General features: G+C 48.3%; 1 protein-coding gene, 1 non-coding gene and 1 pseudogene across 2 annotated transcripts; 1 reads left to right on the top strand and 2 right to left on the bottom strand.

The window, feature by feature from the left end:
• Positions 1–2,772: 2,772 nt before the first annotated feature.
• The window catches only part of LOC134734406 (WAS/WASL-interacting protein family member 1-like), a 33,770-nt pseudogene continuing 14,469 nt past the window's right edge, over positions 2,773–22,073 (bottom strand).
• On the top strand, positions 3,505–4,143 carry LOC134734411 (claudin-6-like). Its single transcript, XM_063626838.1, has one exon. It carries the CDS (start codon positions 3,505–3,507, stop codon positions 4,141–4,143), a length of 639 nt encoding a protein of 212 aa, XP_063482908.1.
• Positions 20,594–20,702, bottom strand: LOC134734975 (U6 spliceosomal RNA). Its single transcript, XR_010117842.1, has one exon. It is a non-coding gene; the product is annotated as a U6 spliceosomal RNA (small nuclear RNA).

Below are 22,073 nucleotides of genomic sequence, written 5' to 3'. Positions count from 1 at the left end.
TCTCCCCATTTATTTACTTATTTATTTATTTAATTTTCTTTTTGAGAGTCTCACTCTGTCACCCAGGCTGGAGTACAGTGGCATGACCTCTGCTCACTGCAACCTCCCCCTCCCAGGTTCTAGTGATTTTCGTGCCTCAACCTCCATGCAGCTGGGATTACAGGCGCCTGCCACCACGCCTGGCTAATTTTTGTATTTTTAGTAGAGACGGGGTTTCATCATGTTGGCCAGGCTGGTCTCGAACTCTTAGCTTCATGTGATCCACCCGCCTCGGTCTCCCAAAGTACTGAGATTACAGGTGTGAGCCACCGCACCTGGCCCTCTGTCCCCATTTAAATCTTACGCATTCATCAAGTCTCAACTCAAATGTCACATCCTCAGTGAAAATTTGCCAGACACCTCCAGTCAAAAGTAATTCTCTTTCTTTACTGCTAATAGCACTCTTTACATTGCACGGCAATTTTTTTTTTTTTTTTAGACGGAGTCTCGCTCTGTTGCCCAGGCTGGAGTGCAGTGGCGTGATCTCGGCTCACTGCAAGCTCCGCCTCCAGGTTCACGCCATTCTCCTGCCTCAGCCTCCCGAGTGAGTAGCTGGGACTACAGGGGCCTGCCACCACACCCGGCTAGTTTTTTTTGTTTTTTTTGGTAGAAACAGGGTTTCACCGTGTTAGCCAGGATGGTCTCGATCTCCTGATCTCGTGATCTGACCACCTTGGCCTCCTAAAGTGCTGGGATTATAGGCGTGAGCCACCGTGCCTGGCCCGCATGGCAGTTTTATTACACTGCCTTGAGTTGTACTCATGCCTACTGTTAACTGAGTATCTATTAGATGTTAGGCAATACAGTATTGTACATGTACGAGTTTTAAACCTAGAAATCCTAGAAGATAGGCAGAATATTATCAACCCCGTGTTATGATGGGGAAGACAAGTTTCAGGGAAGTTGAATAATTTTGATTAAGGTCACAGAGTTAGTAGATAGTGAACCAGAATTCACATCCAAGTTTGTCTCACTTTAAAATATCTATTTTTTAGAATTGTATCATATTATGTTATACACGTTTGTCTTCTTGGCTACACGCTTGGAAGAGAAGGAAGCAGATTTCATTCATTTTCGTATCTCCTTCTCTGAGTACTTAACACACTATAAGTACTTAGTCTTTTGCCCTCAAATAAAGAATCTGCCATTGAAGACATGCAATGAAGGAGTATGTAAAGCATCCACTAAGAACAGTAGGCCAGGTGCGGTGGCTCACGCCTGTAATCCCAGCACTTTGGGATGCCAAGGCGGGCAGATCACTTAAGGTCAGGAGTTTGAGACCAGCTTGGCCTAAATGGTGAAACTCTGTCTCTACTAAAAATACAAAAAAATTAGCCAGGTGTGGTGTTGCACGCCTATAATCCCAGCTACTGGGGAGCCTGAGGCAGGAGAATTGCTTGAACCTGGGAGGTGGAGGTTGCAGTGAGCCAAGATCGTGCCATTGCACTCCAGCCTGGGAGACAGAGCAAACTGCTCTATAGGAAACTTAGGTATACACAGAAACCTCTGAACCATCATTTGTAGATTTTAATATAAAGTAACTGTAAGCCGGGCACAGTGGCTCGCGCCTCTAATCCCAGCACTTTGGGAGCCCAAGGCGGGTGGATCACTTGAGGTTAGGAGTTCGAGACCAGCCTGGACAACTTGGGGAAACGCTGTCTCTACTAAAAATACAAAAATTATCCGGGGCATGGTGGCAGGCGCCTGTAATCCCAGCTACTCAGGCGTCTGAGACACAAGAATCACTTGAACCCGGGAGGCACAGGTTGGAGTGAGCCAAGATTGTGCCACCGCACTCCAGCCTGGGCAACAGAGTGAGTCCCCGTCTCAAAAAAAAAAAAAGTAACTGTCAAGTACTAGAGTTACTCCAGCTTTGTCTGAGAATGTATGACTGTAAATTACAGCAGAAGCAGCAATGCTTGGGAAATATACAAATATCCAAATCATTCTCTACACTTCTCAGCCTCCCTTGCAGAAACGGGAGGGATCATGTGATTCCTTTGGCTAAAGACCTATGAATGGCCGGGCGCGGTGGCTCACGCTTGTAATCCCAGCACTTTGGGAGGCCGAGGCGGGCGGATCACGAGGTCAGGAGATCGAGACCACGGTGAAACCCCGTCTCTACTAAAAAATACAAAAAAAATTAGCCGGGCGTGGTGGCGGGCGCCTGTAGTCCCAGCTACTCGGAGAGGCTGAAGCAGGAGAATGGCGTGAACCCGGGAGGCGGAGCTTGCAGTGAGCCGAGATTGCGCCACTGCACTCCAGCCTGGGCGACAGAGCGAGACTCCGTCTCAAAAAAATATAAATTAAAAAAAAAAAAAAAAAAAAAAAGACCTATGAATGGAAATAACTTGCGTCATTGTGTCCTCTCTAGTCAGAGCCAATTAAATATGAGGTATAAATTATCTCTCCCTCCCCACCTTAAAAGCTACATGTTGCGATGTATCCCAAGAAGGTAAACTTTTGTCCCTTCATCCAGACTTCAATCTTGCTTGTAAAGCCTTTTTGAAAGATAGGAACAGCAAAAACAAAGCAAAACACATGCACACAACACAAACGATATCCTTTGTGTTAGGCCACTGAGAATACAAGCCTTGTTACTTCAGCATAGCAATCTGGATAATACACCCTAGTACTACTTAAACGCTACTCAATTTTATCTACTGGAGAGAAAGCACCATGCCTCTTTACAAAGCAGAGTGGAAAACAAACTATTCAAAGGCCACAAGGTGGTGCTATTTCTACAGTAATGTGATGACATTTTTATTATACTTTTTTTTTTTTACATAGGGTGGGGTCTTGCTATATTGCCCAGGACAGTCTCAAATTCCTGGACCCACATGATCCTCCTGCCTCAGCCTCCCAAGTAGCTGAAACTACAGGTACTTTTTGAAGCAAATTAAAAGCTAGCAAAATGGAATCTTTTTTTTTTTTTTTTTTGAGACAGAGTTTTGCTCTTGTTGCCCAGGCTGGAGTGCAATGGTGTCATCTTGGCTCACTGCAACCTCTGCCTCCTGGGTTCAAGCGATTCTCCTGCCTCAGCCTCCTGAGTAGCTGGGATTACAGGCATGCGCCACCACGCCTGGCCAATTTTGTATTTTTAGTAGTGACGGGGTTTCTCCATGTTGGTCAGGCTGGTCTCGAACTCCCGACCTCAGGTGATCGCCTGCCTCGGCCTCCCAAAGTGCTGGGATTACAGGTGTGAGCCACCACACCTGGCCTACAGCAAAAGGGAATCTTTAGTTCTTAAAGTTTTATATATGATATCACTCAAGTAGACTGTTGTTTCCAGAGAAAACAGTCTGTACAATTGCCTCTGTACAGTTCCAGAATGAACATCCTGCAGTTTCTGAAAGAACATTTGTGGGCCAATCTAGAAGATCACTGTGATGGTTAATATTAAGTGTCGACTCTGCCTAGGAATTTCCCTTATCTCCTTCACAGTGTAGCTCCTTCAATCTCACCATGGCCTCTGGCAGAATGCAGATCCTGGGAGTCGTCCTGACACTGCTGGGCTGGGTGAATGGCCTGGTCTCCTGCGCCCTGCCCATGTGGAAAGTGACCACTTTCATCGGCAACAGCATCGTGGTGGCCCACGTGGTGTGGGAGGGCCTGTGGATGTCCTGCGTGGTGCAGAGCACTGGCCAGATGCAGTGCAAGGTGTACAACTCACTGCTGGCGCTGCTGCAGGACCCGCAGGCTCCATGTGCTCTCTGTGTCATTGTCCTCCTCGTGGCCCTGTTCGGCTTCCTGGTCTACCTTGCTGGGGCCAAGTGTACCACCTGTGTGGAGGAGAAGGATTCCAAGGCCCGCCTGATGCTCACCTCTGGGATTGTCTTTGTCATCTCAGGGGTCCGGACGCTAATCCCAGTGTGCTGGACGGTGCATGCCATCATCCAGGACTTCTATAACCCCCTGGTGGCTGAGGCCCAAAAGCGGGAGCTGGGGGCCTCCCTCTACTTGGGCTGGGCGGCCTCAGGCCTTTTGTTGCTGGGTGGTGGGCTGCTGTGCTGCACTTGCCCCTCGGGGGGGGTCCCAGGGCCCCAGCCATTACATGGCCCGCTACTCAACATCTGCCCCTGCCATCTCTCGGGGGCCCTCTGAGTACCCCACCAAGAATTACGTCTGACATGGGGGGGAATGGGGGCTCCGCTGGCACTAGAGCCATCCAGAAGTGGCAGTGCCCAACAGCTTTGGGATGGGTTCGTATCTTTTGTTTCTGCCTCCTGCTATTTTTCTTTTGACTGAGGGTATTTAAAATTCATTTAAAAACTGAACCAAGAAGATGACTCAGACTCCCACTTAGGCTCTGCTGTTTCTCACCCTTGGATGATGGAGCCAAAGAGGGGATGCTTTGAGATTCTGGATCTTGACATGCCCGTCTTAGAAGCCAGTCGAGCTGTGGAACTAACGTGGAGGCTGCTTGCTGTGCTGGCCTTTGCAACAAGACAGACTGTCCCCAAGAGTTCCTGCTTCTGCTGGGGGCTGGGCTTCCCTAGATGTCACTGGACAGCTGCCCCCCATCGTACTCAGGCCTCTGGAGCTTCTGTCTTCACCCCTGGAAAAGCAAGTGATCTGTTAACAAAGGACTGCCCGCCTCTGGAACTTCTGACCTCTGGCTCCTCCATCCTGGATGTCCACCCCGCAGGATCAGGTCCCAGCTATGTAGACCCCCGCCCCCACCTCCAACACTGCGCCCTTCTGCCCTGCCTGCCCCGCCTCACCCCCTTTACACTCACATTTTTACCAAATAAAGCATGTTTTGTTAGTGAAAAAAAAAAAAAATTAAGTGTCAAATTGATTGGATTAAAGGCTATAAAGTATTGTTCCTGGGTGTGTCTATGAGGGTGTTGCCAAAGGAGATTAACATTTGAGCCAGTGGACTGGGAGAGGCAGACCCACCCTCAATGTTTCACCATCTAATCACCTGCCAGGGCAGCTAGAATAAAGCAGGCAGAAGGTGGGATGAGCCGACTTGCTGAGTCTTCCAGCCTTCATCTTTCTCCTGGGCTAGATGCTTCCCGCCCTCGAACACTGGACTCCAAGTTCTTCAGCTTTTGGACTCTTGGACTTACAACAGTGATTTGCCAGGGGCTCTCAGGCCTTTAGCCACAGACTGAAGGCTGCACTGTCAGCTTCCCTACTTTTGAAGTTTTGGGACTTGGACTGGCTTCCTTGCTCCTCAGCTTGCTCACGGCCTACTGTGGGACTTCGCCAGATGGTGTGACTCAATACTCCTTTTTTTTTTTTTTTTTTTTTGAGACGGAGTCTTTCTCTGTCCCCCAGGCTGGAGTGCAGTGGCGCGATCTCGGCTCACCACAACCTCCACCTCCTGGGTTCACGCCATTCTCCTGCCTCAGCCTCCCGAGTAGCTGGGACCACAGGCGCCCGCCAACACGCCCGGCTAATTTTTTGTATTTTTTAGTAGAGACGGAGTTTCACTGTGTTAGCCAGGATGGTCTCGATCTCCTGACCTCGTGATCCACCCGCCTCGGCCTCCCAAAGTGCTGGGATTACAGGCTTGAGCCACCGCGCCCGGCCCGACTCAATACTCCTTAACAAACTTCTTCATATATACTTCTATCCTATTAGTGCTGTCCCTGTAGAGAACCCTGACTAATACAGTCACCCTGAACCAAACTAAAAAAAAAAAAAAAAAACACCAAAACTTTCTCTCACCAACAGCAGTCTGGCCTCAGGTCTTTCTCGTCTGTTATTAAGAAAGAGGAAATTTTTTTTTTTGAGATGGAGTCTCGCTCTATTGCCCAGGCTAGAGTGCAATGGCGTGATCTTGGCTCACTGCAACCTCCACTTTTTGGGTTCAAGCAATTCTCTTACCTCAGCCTCCCGAATAGCTGGGATTACAGGTGTGTGCCACCACACACCAGCTAATTTTTGTATTTTTAGTAGAGACAGGGTTTCACTATGTTGGCCAGGCTGGTCTCAAACTCCCGACCTCAGGTGATCTTCCCGCCTCGGCCTCCCAAAGTGCTAGGATTACAGGCATGAGCCACCGCGCCCGGCCAAGAAAGTAAATTTATTTTAGCCTTGTAATATGATCAGTTGAGTCCAGAATCCATCCCTCTGCTGATCCTTGCTTTCATTTCATTTTATAATAATGGGTTATTTTATGTATTAATATATAGGCCTGAGGGAAGAGGGCACATGCAGGGAGAGCCATACAGGAGGAAGGGCTCCTTTTCTAGGAAATCTAATCTGTAATTAAATAATCAGCTGAAAATGACCAAGTCTTTCTGGCTCGGTTCTGAGCCTTTCAGGATCTCCTACTGACTCAACTGATCCAGCTCAGGTGCTCCTCTTTGGTGCTGTAAGAGCACCATACTGAAATAGTCATTTTTTCATGATTCTACTGGACTGTAAGCTTCTGGAGAACACGGACCATAAAATGCAATAGAGCACAGTGGTTAGGCCACAGGCTTTGAAGTCAGACAGACCTGGCATCTCATGTGGGCTTTGCAACCTCACAGGCTATTTCCTCAGGTAAGTTACCTAGCCAATCTCATCTTTAGTTTCTCCATCTGTGAAACAAGGATATTATCTCGTTCATGGGTTGATCATGAGGATTAAAAAAACAAAGCACTTAGTGTAGTACCTGGCACATAATAATACCCAACAAATAATAACTATTATTAGTGAAATGAGGCATCTTAGAATTCTGAGTACCTGCCATATAGAATGTACTGAAAAACTATTTGGTAAATAAATGATAAAATGAAGTAAACCAGCAGAATGGTCTTTTTCATGTACAATTTTGTTTTTTTAATGATTTTAGATACTAAAATTGTAAATTGGCAAATTTTTTTTTTATTTTTTTTTATTTTTTTTTATTAATTTTTTTTTGCATACAAAAACAATAAACATTTTCTAAAAATACATACAAACAAAAAGATGCGTATCAAACATATTAGGAAGGTTGCACATGGGAAGTCGGGGAATAGAAATGAGGGTGGGAGTTAAAATAAATGAGAGAGGGACTTTATATGGATCAGTGATAATAACTCAATCCTCTATTTGACAAAGAAGAGGGAGAAGGAAGAGGAAGAAAAAGAAAGTGGGATAAAGGATCAGAAAGGGAGGAAAATAGAAAAAATTAGAGTATGACTCCAGGGTAGACCTGTTTTGTTGTCATTGAGTTGGTTGGTTGGTTTGTCTGTTGTATTCTTCATGTTTCGCCAAGTTGGCCAGACTAGTCTCGAACTCCTAGCCCGAAGTGATCAACCCGCCTCGCCCCCCAGAGTGCCAGGACCACAGGCGTGAGCCACCACGTCCAGCCCCCACATTGCTTCTGGCCTCTGTGGTAGACCTCCCAGACGGAGCGGCCAGGCAGAGGAGCTCCTCACTTCTACCCAGACACGGGGCGGCCGGGCAGAGGGGCTCCTCACTTCCCAGACGGGGCGGCCAGGCAGAGACGCTCCTCACTTCTTCCCAGACGATAGGTGGCCGGGCAGAGGCGCTCCTCACTTCCCAGACGATGGGTGGTCGGGCAGAGGCGCTCCCCACTTCCCAGACGATGGGTGGCCGGGCAGAGGCGCTCCTCACTTCCCAGACGATGGGCGGCCGGGCAGAGGTGCTCCTCACCTCCCAGACGATGGGTGGCCAAGCAGAGGCACTCCTCACTTCCCAGATGGGGCAGCCGGGCAGAGGCGCTCCTCACTTTCCAGACGATGGGTGGCCGGGCAGAGGCGCTCCTCACCTCCCAGACGATGGGTGGCCGGGCAGAGGCGCTCCTCACCTCCCAGACGATGGGTGGCCGGGCAGAGGCGCTCCTCACCTCCCAGACGGGGCGGCCAGGCAGAGGCGCTCCTCACTTCTTCCCGGACGGGGCGGCCGGGCAGAGGCGCTCCTCACTTCTTCCCGACGGGGCGGCCGGGCAGAGGCGCTCCTCACTTCTTCCCGGACGGGGCGGCCGGGCAGAGGCGCTCCTCACTTCTTCCCGGACGGGGCGGCCGGGCAGAGGCGCTCCTCACTTCTTCCCGGATGGGGCGGCCGGGCAGAGGCACTCCTCACTTCCCAGACGGTGGGTGGCCGGGCAGAGGCGCTCCTCACTTCTTCCCGGATGGGGCGGCCGGGCAGAGGCGCTCCTCACTTCTTCCCGGATGGGGCGCCCGGGCAGAGGCGCTCCTCATTTCTTCCCGGACGGGGCGGCCGGGCAGAGGCGCTCCTCACTTCCCAGACGGGGCGGCCGGGCAGAGGCGCTCCTCACTTCTTCCCGGACGGGGCGGCCGGACAGAGGCGCTCCTCACTTCCTCCCGGACGGGGCGGCCGGGCAGAGGCGCTCCTCACCTCCCAGACGATGGGAGGCCGGGCAGAGGCGCTCCTCACTTCCCAGACGATGGGTGGCCGGGCAGAGGCGCTCCTCACTTCCCAGACGGGGCGGCCGGGCAGAGGCGCTCCTCACTTCCCAGACAGGGTGTCCGGGCAGAGGCGCTCCTCACTTCCCAGACGATGGGTGTCCGGGCAGAGGTGCTCCTCACTTCCCAGACGGTGGGTGGCCGGGCAGAGGCGCTCCTCACTTCCCAGACGGTGGGTGGCCGGGCAGAGGCGCTCCTCACTTCCCAGACGGTGGGTGGCCGGGCAGAGGCGCTCCTCACTTCCCAGACGGTGGGTGGCCGGGCAGAGGCGCTCCTCACTTCCCAGACGGTGGGTGGCCGGGCAGAGGCGCTCCTCACTTCCCAGACGGTGGGTGGCCGGGCAGAGGCGCTCCTCACCTCCCAGACGGGGCGGCCGGGCAGAAGCGCTCCCCACCTTCCAGATGGGGCGGCAGCCAGGCAGGGGCTGCAATCCCAGCACCCTGGTAGGCCAAGGCAGGCGGCCGGGGGGTAGAGGCTGCCGCGAGGCCAGACCACGCCACCGCACTCCAGCCCGGGCAACACCGAGCACTGGGTGAGCGAGACTCCGTCTGTAGTCCCAGTACCTCGGGAGGCTGAGGCGGGCAGAGCACTCGGCGTCAGGAGCTGGCGAGCAGCGTGGCCAAGATGGCGAACGCGTGCCTGCATCCGAAGGAGAAAAGGCAGGCAGCGGTGGCGCGCGCCGGCAGTCCCAGGCAGTCCGCGGCGCGGGCAGCAGCAAGCCAAGTAGATTGTAGCCTGGGCCAGAGAGGGAAAGAAAGAAAGAAAGAAAGAGAGAGAGAGAGGAAGGAAGGAAGGAAGGAAGGAAGGAAGGAAGGAAGGAAGGAAGGCAGGCAGGCAGGCAGGCAGGCAGGCAGGCTTTTTTTTTTTTTTTGAGACACAGTCTCACTCTGTTGCCAGGCTGGAGTGCAGTGGCTCAGTCACGGCTCACTGCAATCTCCGCCTCCCAGGCTAAAGTGATTCTCCTGCCACAGCCTCCCGAGTAGCTGAGATTACAGGCGCCTGGCACCACGCCTGGCTAATGTTTGTATTTTTTTAGTAGAGACAGGGTTTCACCATTTTGGCCAGGCTGGTCTCGAACTCCTGACCTCAAGTGATCCACCCACCTTGGCCTCCCAAAGTGCTGGGATTACAGGTGTGAGCCACCGTGCCCAGCTGGCAACTAGTTGTTCTTTTAAATACTTCATTAAAGGAGAATTATCATTAATTCAACTAGAGAAATAAAGTTAATAAAAATTAACTACAGTCAATCTTAGTTACGTGTTATGGAAAAATATTAATTATCCTATCCCATGGTAAATTCTCAAGCACAGTTATTCCTTTTTTTTTTTTTTTTTTTGAAACGGAGTCTCACTCTGTCACCCAGGCTGGAGTGCAATGGCGCGATCTCGGCTCACTGCAAGCTCTGCCTCCTGGGTTCACGCCATTCTTCTGCCTCAGCCTCCTGAGGAGCTGGGACTATAGGCGCCTGCCACCACGCCAGGCTAATTTTTTTGTATTTTTAGTAGAGATGGGGTTTCACTGTGTTAGCCAGGATGGTCTCGATCTCCTGACCTTGTGATCTGCCCGCCTCAGCCTCCCAAAGTGCTGGGATTACAGGTGTGAGCCACCACGCCTGGCCTTTTTTTTTTTTTTTTTTTTTGAGACGTAGTCTCACTTTGTTGTCCAGGCTGCAGTGCAGCAGCACAATTTTGGCTCACTGCAACCTCCACCTCCTGGGTTCAACGGATTCTCCTGCTTCAGCCTCCGGAGTAGCTGGGATTACCAGCACGTGCCACCACGCCCGGCTAATTTTGTATTTTTAGTAGAGACAGGGTTTCCCCATGTTGGCCATGCTGGTCTCGAACTCCTGACCTCAGGTGATCCTCCCGCCTCACCCTCTCAAAGTGCTGGGATTACAAGCGAGAGCCACGGTGCCCGGCCAAGCACAGTTATTCTACTGAAACCTGTTACAGACGAAGTTGTCCAGAGCATTTGACTCTAGATACCATGAATCCATCTAAAAAGAAGAAATCTACTTAAAGACAGTATTCAAGGCTGGGTATAGTGGCTCATGCCTGTAATCCCAGCACTTTGTGGGACTGAGGCAGGTGGATAACTTGAGGCCAGGAGTTTGAGACCAGCCTGCTCAATATGGCAAAACCCCATCTCTCCTGAAAATACAAAGATTTGACAGGTATGATAGTGTTCATCTGTAACCCCAGCTACTTGGGAGGCTGAGGCATGAGAATTGCTTGAACCTGTAAGGCAGAGGTTGCAGCAAGCCAAGATTGCGCCACTGCACTCCAGCCAGGGTGACAGAGCAAGACTGAGTTAAAAAAAAAATAATAAAAGGCAGTATGCACAAAGTGTTCAGATCAGCCGTCAGTCCAGACTCACCTTATGGATCCTAGAGATAAGCCTTGTTATTCCTTTCAGCATTGTCCTTGTACTCTTAAAAAAAAAAAAAAAAGTGAAAGGTAAAGCACAAATGGGAAAAAATATTTGCAACATGGGAAACTGACAATGGATTATTATGGGTTAATAATATGGAGTAATATCTAGAATATATAAAGTATGCCTACAGCCTAATAAAGAACAATGAGCAAAAGACACAAACAAGCATTTCACAGAAAAGCAACACAAATGGCTAGCAAACCCATGAAAATATTTTTCAACCTCATTACAAATCAGGGTAATGCTAATTAAAACCATGAAAATGAGATTCCATTCGAAACCACCTTATTACAAAAATAAAAAGTCAGGGCCAGGCATGGTGGCTCACGCCTGTAATCCCAGCACTTTGGGAGGCCGAGGCAGGCGGATCACCTGAGGTCAGGATTTCGAGACCAGCCTGGCCAACATGGTGAAACCCTGTCTCTACCAAAAAAAAAAAAAAAAAAAAAAAAAGAGAAAAAGAAAAACACGGCCGGGTGCGGTGGCTCACGCTTGTAATCCCAGCACTTTGGGAGGCCGAGGCGGGCGGATCACGAGGTCAGGAGATCGAGACCACGGTGAAACCCCGTCTCTACTAAAAATACAAAAAATTAGCCGGGCGCGGTGGCGGGCGCCTGTAGTCCCAGCTACTCGGAGAGGCTGAGGCAGGAGAATGGCGTGAACCCGGGAGGCGGAGCTTGCAGTGAGCCGAGATCGCGCCACTGCACTCTAGCCTGGGCGACAGAGCGAGACTCCGTCTCAAAAAAAAAAAAAAAAAAAAAAAGAAAAAGAAAAACACTTCTACATGTACACTGAGAAATAGAAATAAAGATGTTCATATTAGCAGAGTACAAATTATAAAAAGACTGTAAAAAACACAAATGTCCATATGATATGTCCATTGACAGAACATTGGATAAATACAGTCATAGAATGGAATACTGGAAAGCAATACAAAGAACAAATTACCATTACATGCATCAATATGGATCTCAAAAATGCATACTGAGTGAACACTATTACATCTAGCATAGTATGACATGTAAAATAAAAAACCAAAAAACTTCATTGATTATTTGGGAGATATATATATAGGAAAACTGAAACAAAAAGGCAAGAGAATGATAAGAACAACAAATAGAATAATAGTTACTCTTAGAGAGAAAGGAAAAAGATTGGGGCAGGTACACAAGGAAACTGATAATAAGCTATTACTAACACTGGATAATGGATACATGAGTATTTGTTTTATTATTTTTATAACGTGTATTATATTATTTTGCATGCTGAAAATACTTAAAAAGCCGAATCTTTTGGAGCTAAAAGAGATTTAAAATACTTAAATGTAACTCTCAATATCCAGTAGTTATAGAATAACTTAAGTTAAATGTCTATGTAATTGATTAGTTCATTTTGGCTATCATTTTCACTTTTCTTTTTTTTTTTTGAGACAGAGTCTGGCTGTGTCACCCAGGCTGGAGTGCAGTGGCGCGATCTCGGCTCACTGCAACCTCTGCCTCCTGGGTTCAAGCAATTCTCCTGCCTCAGCCTCCCAAGCAGCTGGAACTATAGGTGCCCGCCACCACGCCCAGCTAATTTTTTGTATTTTTAGTAGAGATGGGGTTTCACCATGTTAGCCAGGATGGTCTCGATTTCCTGACCTCGTGATCCGCCCGCCTCGGCCTCCCAAAGTGCTGGGATTACAGGCACGAGCCACCGCGCCCCGCCCTCCAGGGTGGTGGCTCACGCCTGTAATCCCAGCACTTTGGGAGGCCGAGGCAGGTGATCATGAGATCAGGAGATCGAGACCATCCTGGCTAACATGGTGAAACCCTGTCTCTACTAAAAATACAAAAAATGATTGAACTCGGGAGGTGGAGGTTGCGGTGAGCCGAGATCGCGCCATTGCACTCCAGCCTGGGCAACAAGGGCGAAACTCTAATTCAAAAAAAAAAAAAAAAAAAAGCCAGACATGGTGGTGCACACCTGTGGTCCCAGCTACTCGGAAGGCTGAGACAGGAGAATCGCTTGCACTGGGGATGTGGACGTTGCAGTGAGCCAAGATCACGTCACTGCCCTCCAGCCTGGGTGACAGAGCAAGACTACATCTCAAAAAAAAAAAATTATGGTAAAAATTAAAGATGAATGATAATTATCTCCAGCCTAATAGGAAGCCAAAACAAACAAACAAAATTCTCAAAAATGTCATTAATATGCTTCTCCAGGCCAGGCGCAGTGGCTCACGCCTGTAATCCCAGTACTTTGGGAGGCTGAGGCGGGAAGATCACTTGAGGCCAGGAGTACTGGTCAACATGGCGAAACCCCATCTCTACTAAAAATACAAAAATTAGATGGGCAAGGTGGCACACGCCGATAATCCCAGCTACTTGGGAGATTGAGGCATGAGAACTGCTTGAACCCTCCCAGGTTCAAGAGGAGGTTGAAGTAGGCTGAGATCACGCCACCGCACTCCAGACTGGGCGACAGAGTGAGACTGTCTGAAAATAATAATAACAATAAAATATAAAGTAAAATAAAATACTTCTCCAATATTTTTCAACTGCCATCATTCTGAGGTTTTCCCCATTATCTGCCTCTAGTATTCCAAGACAAAAGAGTTCTGCTTCCAACCACAGTCTTTATTTAAAATGTAGATAATGGCTGGATGAGGTGACTCACACCTATAATGCTCACACTTTGGGAGGCCGAGGTAGAAGGATCACTTGAGCCCAGGAGTTCAAGACCAGCCTGGCAAGATAGCGAGACCGCGTCTCTTAAAAACAATTTAAAAATAAAATAAAATGTAGATAAACAAATCCCAGAGACAAATAGTTGCCTTAGTCTTTTGAAGCTTTTCCAAATGCATGTAAAAAGACATTTTTTTTTTGTATTTGTAAGAATCTGTAAGAAACCACAGATTCTTACACACTATTGTATTTAAAACTCTGCCGCTACTCTGATGAAGCTGTTTGGGTAGTGTTAGAGCATTAGAATTCTCTCTCCTTTTTTTTTTTTTGAGACAGTCTCACTCTGTTACCCAAGCTGGAGTGCAGTGGCACAATCTTGGCTCACTGCAACCTCTGACTCCTGGGCTCAAGCAGTTCTCCTGCCTCAGCCTCCTGAGTACAGATGCATGCCACCACACTTGGGTAATTTTTTGGTGTTTAGTAGAGATGGGGTTTCACCATGTTGCCCAGGGTGGTTTTGAACTCCTTAGCTCAGGCAATCCACCCGCCTCGGCCTCCCAAAGTGCTGGGATTACAGGCGTGAGCCACCGCACCCGGCCAAATTATCTTTCTTTAAACAAACAATAAAAAAAGGATTCTTGCCTAGACAGGCCAAATGTAACTTCAGAAGGAAGTCAGAAACAGCCTGTGCCAAATTTAGAAAGGTATCCCAAAGACTACATGCTAAAACTTCAGTGCAGTGGCGTGATCATGGCTCACTGCAACCTCGACCTCTCAGGCTGAAATGATCCTCTCACCTCAGCCTCCCAAGTAACTGGGACCACAGGTGCACACCACCACACCTGGCTAATTTATTTTTAATTGTTTTTGTAGAGACAGGGCCGGGTCTTACTATGTTGCCCAGTCTGGTCTCAAAATCCTGGGCACAAGGGATCGTCCTGCCTCCATCTCCCAACACGGTGGGATTACGAGTGTGAGCCACCACACTGGGCCCTTTTTTTTTCTTAGAGTCAGGGTCTCATTATGTCACCAAGGCTGGTATCAAACCACTGGCCATGTAACCTCTCACTTCAGCCTCATGAGTAGTTGGGATTACATGTGTGAGCCACTATACCCAGCGAGAATAACAGATTCTTTTTTTTTTTTTTCTTTTTGAGATGGACTCTTGCTCTGTCGCCCAGGCTGGAGGGTAGTGGCCCAATCTCGGCTCACTGCAACCTCTGCCTCCTGGGTTCAAGAAATTCTCCTGCCTCAGCCTCCCAAGTAGCTGGGATTACAGGTACACACCACCACGCCTGGCTAGTTTTTGTATTTTTAGTAGAGACGAGGTTTCACCATTTTGGCCAGGCTAGTCTCAAACTCCTGAACCTCAAGCGATCTGCCTGCCTCGGCCTCCGAAAGTGCTGAGATTATAGGCGAGAACCACAGATGCTTAAGATTATGTCGACCTAGTCTAAGGATTGAACTAGTTCAGAACAAATTAGTGCTACATTGATCTTAATATTAATCACTGAGTATTTTTCTGAAATAGGCTCTATAATAAGCAAATTAAAGGCATTATCTCACAACAGTCCCATCAGGTACACGTTATTATGCTCAGCTGAAAATAAGTATGGATAGATTAATTAACTCCCAGGGTATATATCCTAAAATCAGGCAGTTTTAGAATTGAAATCTATGTTTGACTCTCAAGCCTTTCCCATTAGCCACTATATGTGCTACACTGTCAATCAGCAAATGCCTAACGATTTCCAGTGATGGGGAACTCAATAGGTAGTCATTATAGTTTTTACACAGCTTTTAATAAAAGTTCTTCAGTAGTTCGAGGCAACATGTCTCCTTGTAGCTTCCATTCACTGTCCTAGTCTTCCTCTTGGGTTTTTTATTTTTTTTTGAGATGGAGTTTTGCTCTTGTTGCCCAGGCTGGAGTGCAATGGGATGATCTCGGCTCACCACAACCTCCGCCTCCTGGGTTCAAGCGATTCTCCCGCCTCAGCCTCCTGAGTAGCTAGGATTGCCCGCATGCACCACCACGTCCATGTCTGGCTAATTTTGTATTTTTAGTAGAGACGGGGTTTCTCCATCTTAGTCAGGCTGGTCTTGAACTCCCAACCTCAGGTGATCTGCCTGCCCCGGCCTCCCAAAGTGCTGGGATGACAGGCGTGAGCCACCACACCTGGCCTCCTCTTGGGTTTTACAAGCCATCTTCCACATGACAGCTTTTCAAATATTAAAGGTAGTTATGGGCCAGGTGCAGTGGCTCACATCTGTAATCCCAGCACTTTGGGAGGCCGAGGTGGGCAGATCACCTGAGGTCAGGAGTTTGAGACCAGCCTGGCCAACATGGTGAAACCTCGTCTCTACTGAAAAAAAAAAAAAAAAAAAAAAAACAAAAAATTAGCTGGGCGTGGTGGCGCATGCCTGTAGTTCCAGCTACTTGGGAGGCTGAGGCACAAGAATCACGTGAACCTGGGAGGCAGAGGTTGCAATGAGCCAAGATTGCGCCACTGCACGCCAGTCTGGGTGAGAGAGTGACTCTATCTCAAAAAAAAAAAAAAAAAAAAAAAAAAGAAAAAAAAGAAAGGTAGTTATGGTCCTCTGCTCCCCACCCCTCCCCCATAAATGCTTTCAGTTTCCTAAAGCAATTATCATGCAGTACAAGTCCCTTCTCTATATTACCCCAATACACTTCAGGTATGATCTACTGTTTCCCTAATTTAGGATATTATATTTCCAAGAGTGACTTTTGTAATTCCATCACACCATTGCTTCATACCGAGAACACAGTTCACTAAAATCACCAGTCCTTTTTTAAAAAAAATATTGCTACCATCAAAATCCCAGCAATCTAGGCCGGGCGCGGTGGCTCACGCTTGTAATCCCAGCACTTTGGGAGGCCGAGGCGGGCGGATCATGAGGTCAGGAGATCGAGACCACGGTGAAACCCTGTCTCTACTAAAAATACAAAAAAAATTAGCCGGGCGTGGTGGCGGGCGCCTGTAGTCCCAGCTACTCGGAGAGGCTGAGGCAGGAGAATGGCGTGAACCCGGGAGGCGGAGCTTGCAGTGAGCCGAGATCGCGCCACTGCACTCCAGCCTGGGTGAGAGAGCGAGACTCCGTCTCAAAAAAAAAAAAAAAAAAAAAAAAAAAAAAAAATCCCAGCAATCTTTTTGGTCAAAATTGTCAAGCTAGCTAGGTGCAGTGGCTCATGCCTATAATCCCAGCTCTTTGGGAGGCCGAGGCGGGTGGATCAATTGAGCTAGGAGTTCAAGACCAGCCTGAGCAACAGGGTGAAACCCTGTCTCTACGAAAAACACAAAATTAGCTGGGTGTAGTGGCTCATGCTTGTAGTCCCAGCTACTTGGGGAGCTGAGGTGGGAGGATCGCTTGAGCCTGAGAGGTCGAAAAGTGCAGTGGACTCTAGCATCGCACCACTCCACTCCAACCTGGGTGACACAGTGAGACCCTGTCTTAAGAAAAAACTTTTGAAGCTGATCTCAAAATTCATATGGAAATGCCATAGACCTAGAATAGCCCAAGCATTCTTGAAAAATAAAAAATTTAAAGGACTCATACATCTTGATTCGAAAACTTACTATAAAGCTACAGTAATCAAGATAGTCTGGTATTGGCATATGCTTACATCATGGTCAACTGATTTTCAACATGGATGCCAAGACACTTCAATGAGGAAAGAATAGTCTCTTCAACAAATAGTGCTGGGACAACCTGATACTCATGCAAAAGAATGAAAATGGACCCCTACCTCACATTATACACAAAAATGAATGCAAAATAGCTCATAGACCTAAATGTAAGAGCTACAGGTATAAAACTTGCAGGGGGCGGCCAGGCGTGGTGGCTCACGCCTGTAATCCCAGCACTTTGGGAGGCTGAGGCAGGTGGGTCACAAGGTCAGGAGATCGAGACCATCCTGGCTAACTCAGTGAAACCCCCTCTCTACGAAAAATACAAAAAATTAGCCGGGCGTGGTGGCAGGTGCCTGTAGTCCCAGCTACTCGGGAGGCTGAGGCAGGAGAATGGTGTGAACCTGGGAGGTGGAGCTTGCAGTGAGCTGAGATCGCGCCACTGCACTCCAGCCTGGGTGACAGAGCAAGACTCCATCTCAAAAAACATAACAAAACAAAACAAAAAACAAAAAAAAACTTGCAGGGGCGAGTTTTCTAATTTTTTTTTTTTTTTTGAGACGGAGTTCTGCTGTCGTTGCCCAGGCTGGAGTGCAACGGCACGATCTCGGCTCACTGCAACCTCCACCTTCCGGGTTCAAGCAATTCTCCTGCCTTAGCCTCCTGAGTAGCTGGGATCACAAGTGCCTGCCACCACGCCCAATTAATTTTTTGTCTTTTTAGGAGAGACAGGGTTTCACCATGTTGGCCAGGCTGGCCTTGAACTCCTGACCTCAGGTGATCCACCCACTTTGGCCTCCCAAAGTGATGAGATTACAGGCGTGCGCCACCATGCTCAGCCTCTAATTTCTTCTATAGAAGAAAATACAGGAGTAAATTTTCATTATCGTGTGTTATGCAATGGTTTCTTAGATATAACATCAAAAGCACAAGCAAAAGAACTAAAAATGGGCTGGGCACAGTGGCTCACACCTGTAATCCCAGCACTTTGGGAGGCTGAGGTGGGCGGATTACAAGGTCAAGATATCAAGACCATCCTGGCCAACATGGTGAAACTCCATCTCTACTAAAAATACAAAAATTAGATGGGCGTGGTGGTGTGCACCTGTAGTCCCAGCTACTCAGGAGGCTGAGGCAGGAGAATCACTTGAACCCGGGAGGCAGAAGTTGCAGTGAGCTGAGATTGCGTCACTGCAGTCCAGCCTGGTGACAGAGACTCCGTCTTAAAAAACAAAAACAAAACAAAACAAAAAAACTGAAAATAGATAACGAATTTTATCCAAATCAGACACTTGTACTTCAAAGGATACCATCAAGTAAGTGGAAGACAACCCACAGAATGGGAGAAAATATTTGCAAATCACATAGAACTTATCTCCATAATATATAAAGAACATTTACAACTTAATAAAAAGGCAACTCAATTTAAAAATGGGGGGCCTGGTGGGGTGGCTCACACCTGTAATCCCAGCACTTTGGGAGGCCGAGGCAGGCAGATCACCTGAGGTCGGGAGTTTGAGACCAGCCTGGCCAACATGGAGAAACCCCTTCTCTACTAAAAATACAAAATTAGGCCAGGCGCGGTGGCTCACACTTGTAATCCCAGCACTTTGGGAGGCCGAGGCAGGCGGATCACGAGGTCAGGAGATCGAGACCACGGTGAAACCCCATCTCTACTAAAAAATACAAAAAATTAGCCGGGCGTGGTGGCGGGCGCCTGTAGTCCCAGCTACTCGGAGAGGCTGAGGCAGGAGAATGGCGTGAACCCGGGAGGCGGAGCTTGCAGTGAGCCAAGATTGCGCCACTGCACTCCAGCCTGGGCGACAGAGAGAGACTCCGTCTCACAAAAAAAAAAAAAAAAAAAAAAAAAAAAACAAAATTAGCCGGGCGTGGTGGCGTATGCCTGTAGTCCCAGCCACTCCGCAGGCTGAGGCAGGAGAATCGCTTGAGCCCAGGAGGTGGAGGCTGCAGTGAGCCGAGATCATGCCATTGCACTGCAGCCTGGGCAACAGCAAACTCTGTCTCAAAAAAAATAAAAATAAAAATAAAAAATCAATAAATAAAATAAAATAAAATGAAACAAAAATAAACAATAAAATAAATAAATAAAATAAAATAAAATAAAAATGGGCAAAAGAGCCACGTGCAGTGGCTCACACCTGCAATCCCAGCACTTTGTGAGGCTGAGGCAGAAGGATCGCTTATGCCCAGGAGTTTGAGACCAGCCTGGGTAACATAATGAAACCTGCTCTCTACAAAAAAATTTAAAACATTAGCCAGGCGCGGTGGCATGCTACTGTGGACCCAGCTATTTGGGAGGCTGAGGTGGGAGGATCACCTGGGTCTGGGAGGCTGAGAGGCTGAGGCTGCAGTGAGCCGTGATTGCACCACTGCACTACAGCTGGGGCAACAGAGTGAGACCCTGCCTCAAATTAAGAAAAAAAAGGCAAAAGATTTGAGTAGGCATTTCTCCAAAGTGTAAAAGTTATACAAATGGCCAAAAAGCACATGAAAAGATGCTCAACATTATTAGTCATCTAGAAAATGCAAATAAAAACCACAATGAGGTACCACTTCACACCCACTAGGATGGCTCAAATCAAAAGAACTGACAATGATACGTGTTGGACAGGATCTGGAAAAACTGGGATTCTCTCTCTCTCTCTTTTTTTTTTTTTTTGAGGGTCAAAGAACTCATTTATTTTTACTCATAGAAAGTACAAGTATTAGCCTGGCATGGTGGCTCACGCCTGTAATCCCAGCACTTTAGGAAGCTGAGGCAAGTGGATCATCCAAGGTCAGGACTTTGAGAGCAGCCTAGTCAACATGGTGAAACTCTGTCTCTACTAAAAATACAAAATTAGCTGGGCATGGTGGCACGCGCCTGTAATCCCAGCTGGTCGGGAGGCTGAGGTAGGAGAATTGCTTGAATCTGGGAGGCAGAGGTTGCAGTGAGCCAAGATCGCACCACTGCACTCTAGCCTGGGCGACGGAGAACTCAGTCTCAAAAAAAGAGAAAGTACAAGTATTGATGATCTGTGGTTATTTTTTAGTTTTGGGGTACGTGTACAGGATATGCAGGTTTGTTACACAGGTAAATGTGTGCCATAGTGGTTTGCTGCACCTATCAATCCATCACCTAGGTATTAAGCTCAGCATGCATTAGCTATTTTTCCTAATGCTCTCCCTCCCCCCACACCCTCCAACGACAGGCCCCAGTGTGTGTTGTCCCCCTCCCCGTGTCCATGTGTTCTCATTGTTCAGCTCCCACTTATAAGTGAGAACACATGGTGTTTGGTTTTCTGTTCCTGTGTTAGTTTGCTAAGGATAATGGCTTCTAGCTTCATGCATGTCCCTCCAAAAGACATGATCTCATTGCTTTTTATGGCTGCATAGTATTACGTGGTGTATATGTATCACATTTTCTTTATCCAGTAAAAACATGGGCCACTTCACGAATTTCCATGTCATCCTTGCACAGGGACCATGCTAATCTCCATATCATTCCAATTTTAGTGTATGTACTGCTGAAGCGAGCAGAAAACTGGTATTTTTTTTTTTTTAGATGGAGTCCCACTCTATCACCCAGGCTAGAGTGCAGTGGTATGATCTCAGCTCACCACAATCTCTGCCTCCCAGGTTCAAGCCATTCTCCTGCCTCAGCCTCCCGAGTAGCTGGGATTACAGGTGCGTGTCACCACGCCTAGCTAATTTTTGTTGTTGTTGTTGTTATTGTTTCAGACAGAGTCTTGCGCTTTTTTGCCCAGGCTGGAGTGCAGTGGTGCGATCTCGGCTCACTACCAGCTCTGCCTCCTGGATTCATGCCATTCTCCTGCCTCAGCCTCCAGAGTAGCTGGGACTACAGGTGCCCACCACCACGCCTGGCTAGTTTTTTGTATTTTTAGTAGAGACAGGGTTTCACTGTGTTAGCCAGGATGGTCTCGATCTCCTGACCTTGTGATCTGCTTGCTTCGGCCTCCCAAAGTGCTGGGATTACAGGCGCGAGCCACCGCGCCCGGCAATTTTGTATTTTGAGTAGAAACAGGGTTTCACCATGTTGGCCAGGCTGGTCTTGAACTCCTGACCTCATGATCCACCTGCCTTGGCCTCCCAAAGTGCTGGGATTACAGGTGTGAGCCACCACGTCCAGTCCTTTTTTTTTTTTTTTTTTGAGATGGAGTCTCGCTCTGTCACCCAGGCTGGAGTGCAGTGGCGCAATCTCGGCTCACTGCAAGCTCTGCCTCCCGAGTTCACGCCATTCTCCTGCCTCAGCCTCTCCGAGTAGCTGGGACTACAGGCGCCCGCCACCACGCCCGGCTAATTTTTTGTATTTTTAGTAGAGACGGGGTTTCACCATGGTCTCGATCTCCTGACCTCGTGATCCGCCCGCCTCAGCCTCCCAAAGTGCTGGGATTACAAGCGTGAGCCACCGCGCCTGGCAGTCCTTTTTTTTTTTTGAGACGGAGTCTCGCTCTGTCACCCAGGCTGGAGTGCAGTGGCACAATCTTGCCTCATGCAACCTCCGCCTCTGAGGTTCAAGCAATTCTCTTGCCTCAGCCTCCCCAGTAGCTGGGATTACAGGTGCACACTGCCACGCCCGGCTAATTTTTTGTATTTTAGTAGAGACAGGGTTTCACCGTGTTGCCCAGGCTGGTCTCGAACTCCTGAGCTCAGGCAATCTGCCCACCTTGGCCTCCCAAAGTGCAGGGATTACAGGCGTGAGCCACTGTACCTGGCCCCAAACTAGTATTCTTATACGTTGCTGTTGGAATTTTAAAATGGTGAGGCCACTTTGGAAAAGTCCAGCAGTTCCTCGAAAGGTAAAACATGGAGTTACCATATGACCTGCAATTCCACTCTCAGGTATAAAAGAAAAATGAAAACATGTGTACACAAAACTTGTGCACAAATGTACA

The sequence above is a fragment of the Symphalangus syndactylus genome, chromosome 12 (assembly GCF_028878055.3).
Source record: "Symphalangus syndactylus isolate Jambi chromosome 12, NHGRI_mSymSyn1-v2.1_pri, whole genome shotgun sequence".
Classification (NCBI taxonomy): Eukaryota; Metazoa; Chordata; class Mammalia; order Primates; family Hylobatidae; genus Symphalangus; species Symphalangus syndactylus.
The sequence above is the reverse complement of the archived record's forward strand: the minus strand, read 5'-3'. Positions and strand labels throughout refer to the sequence as shown.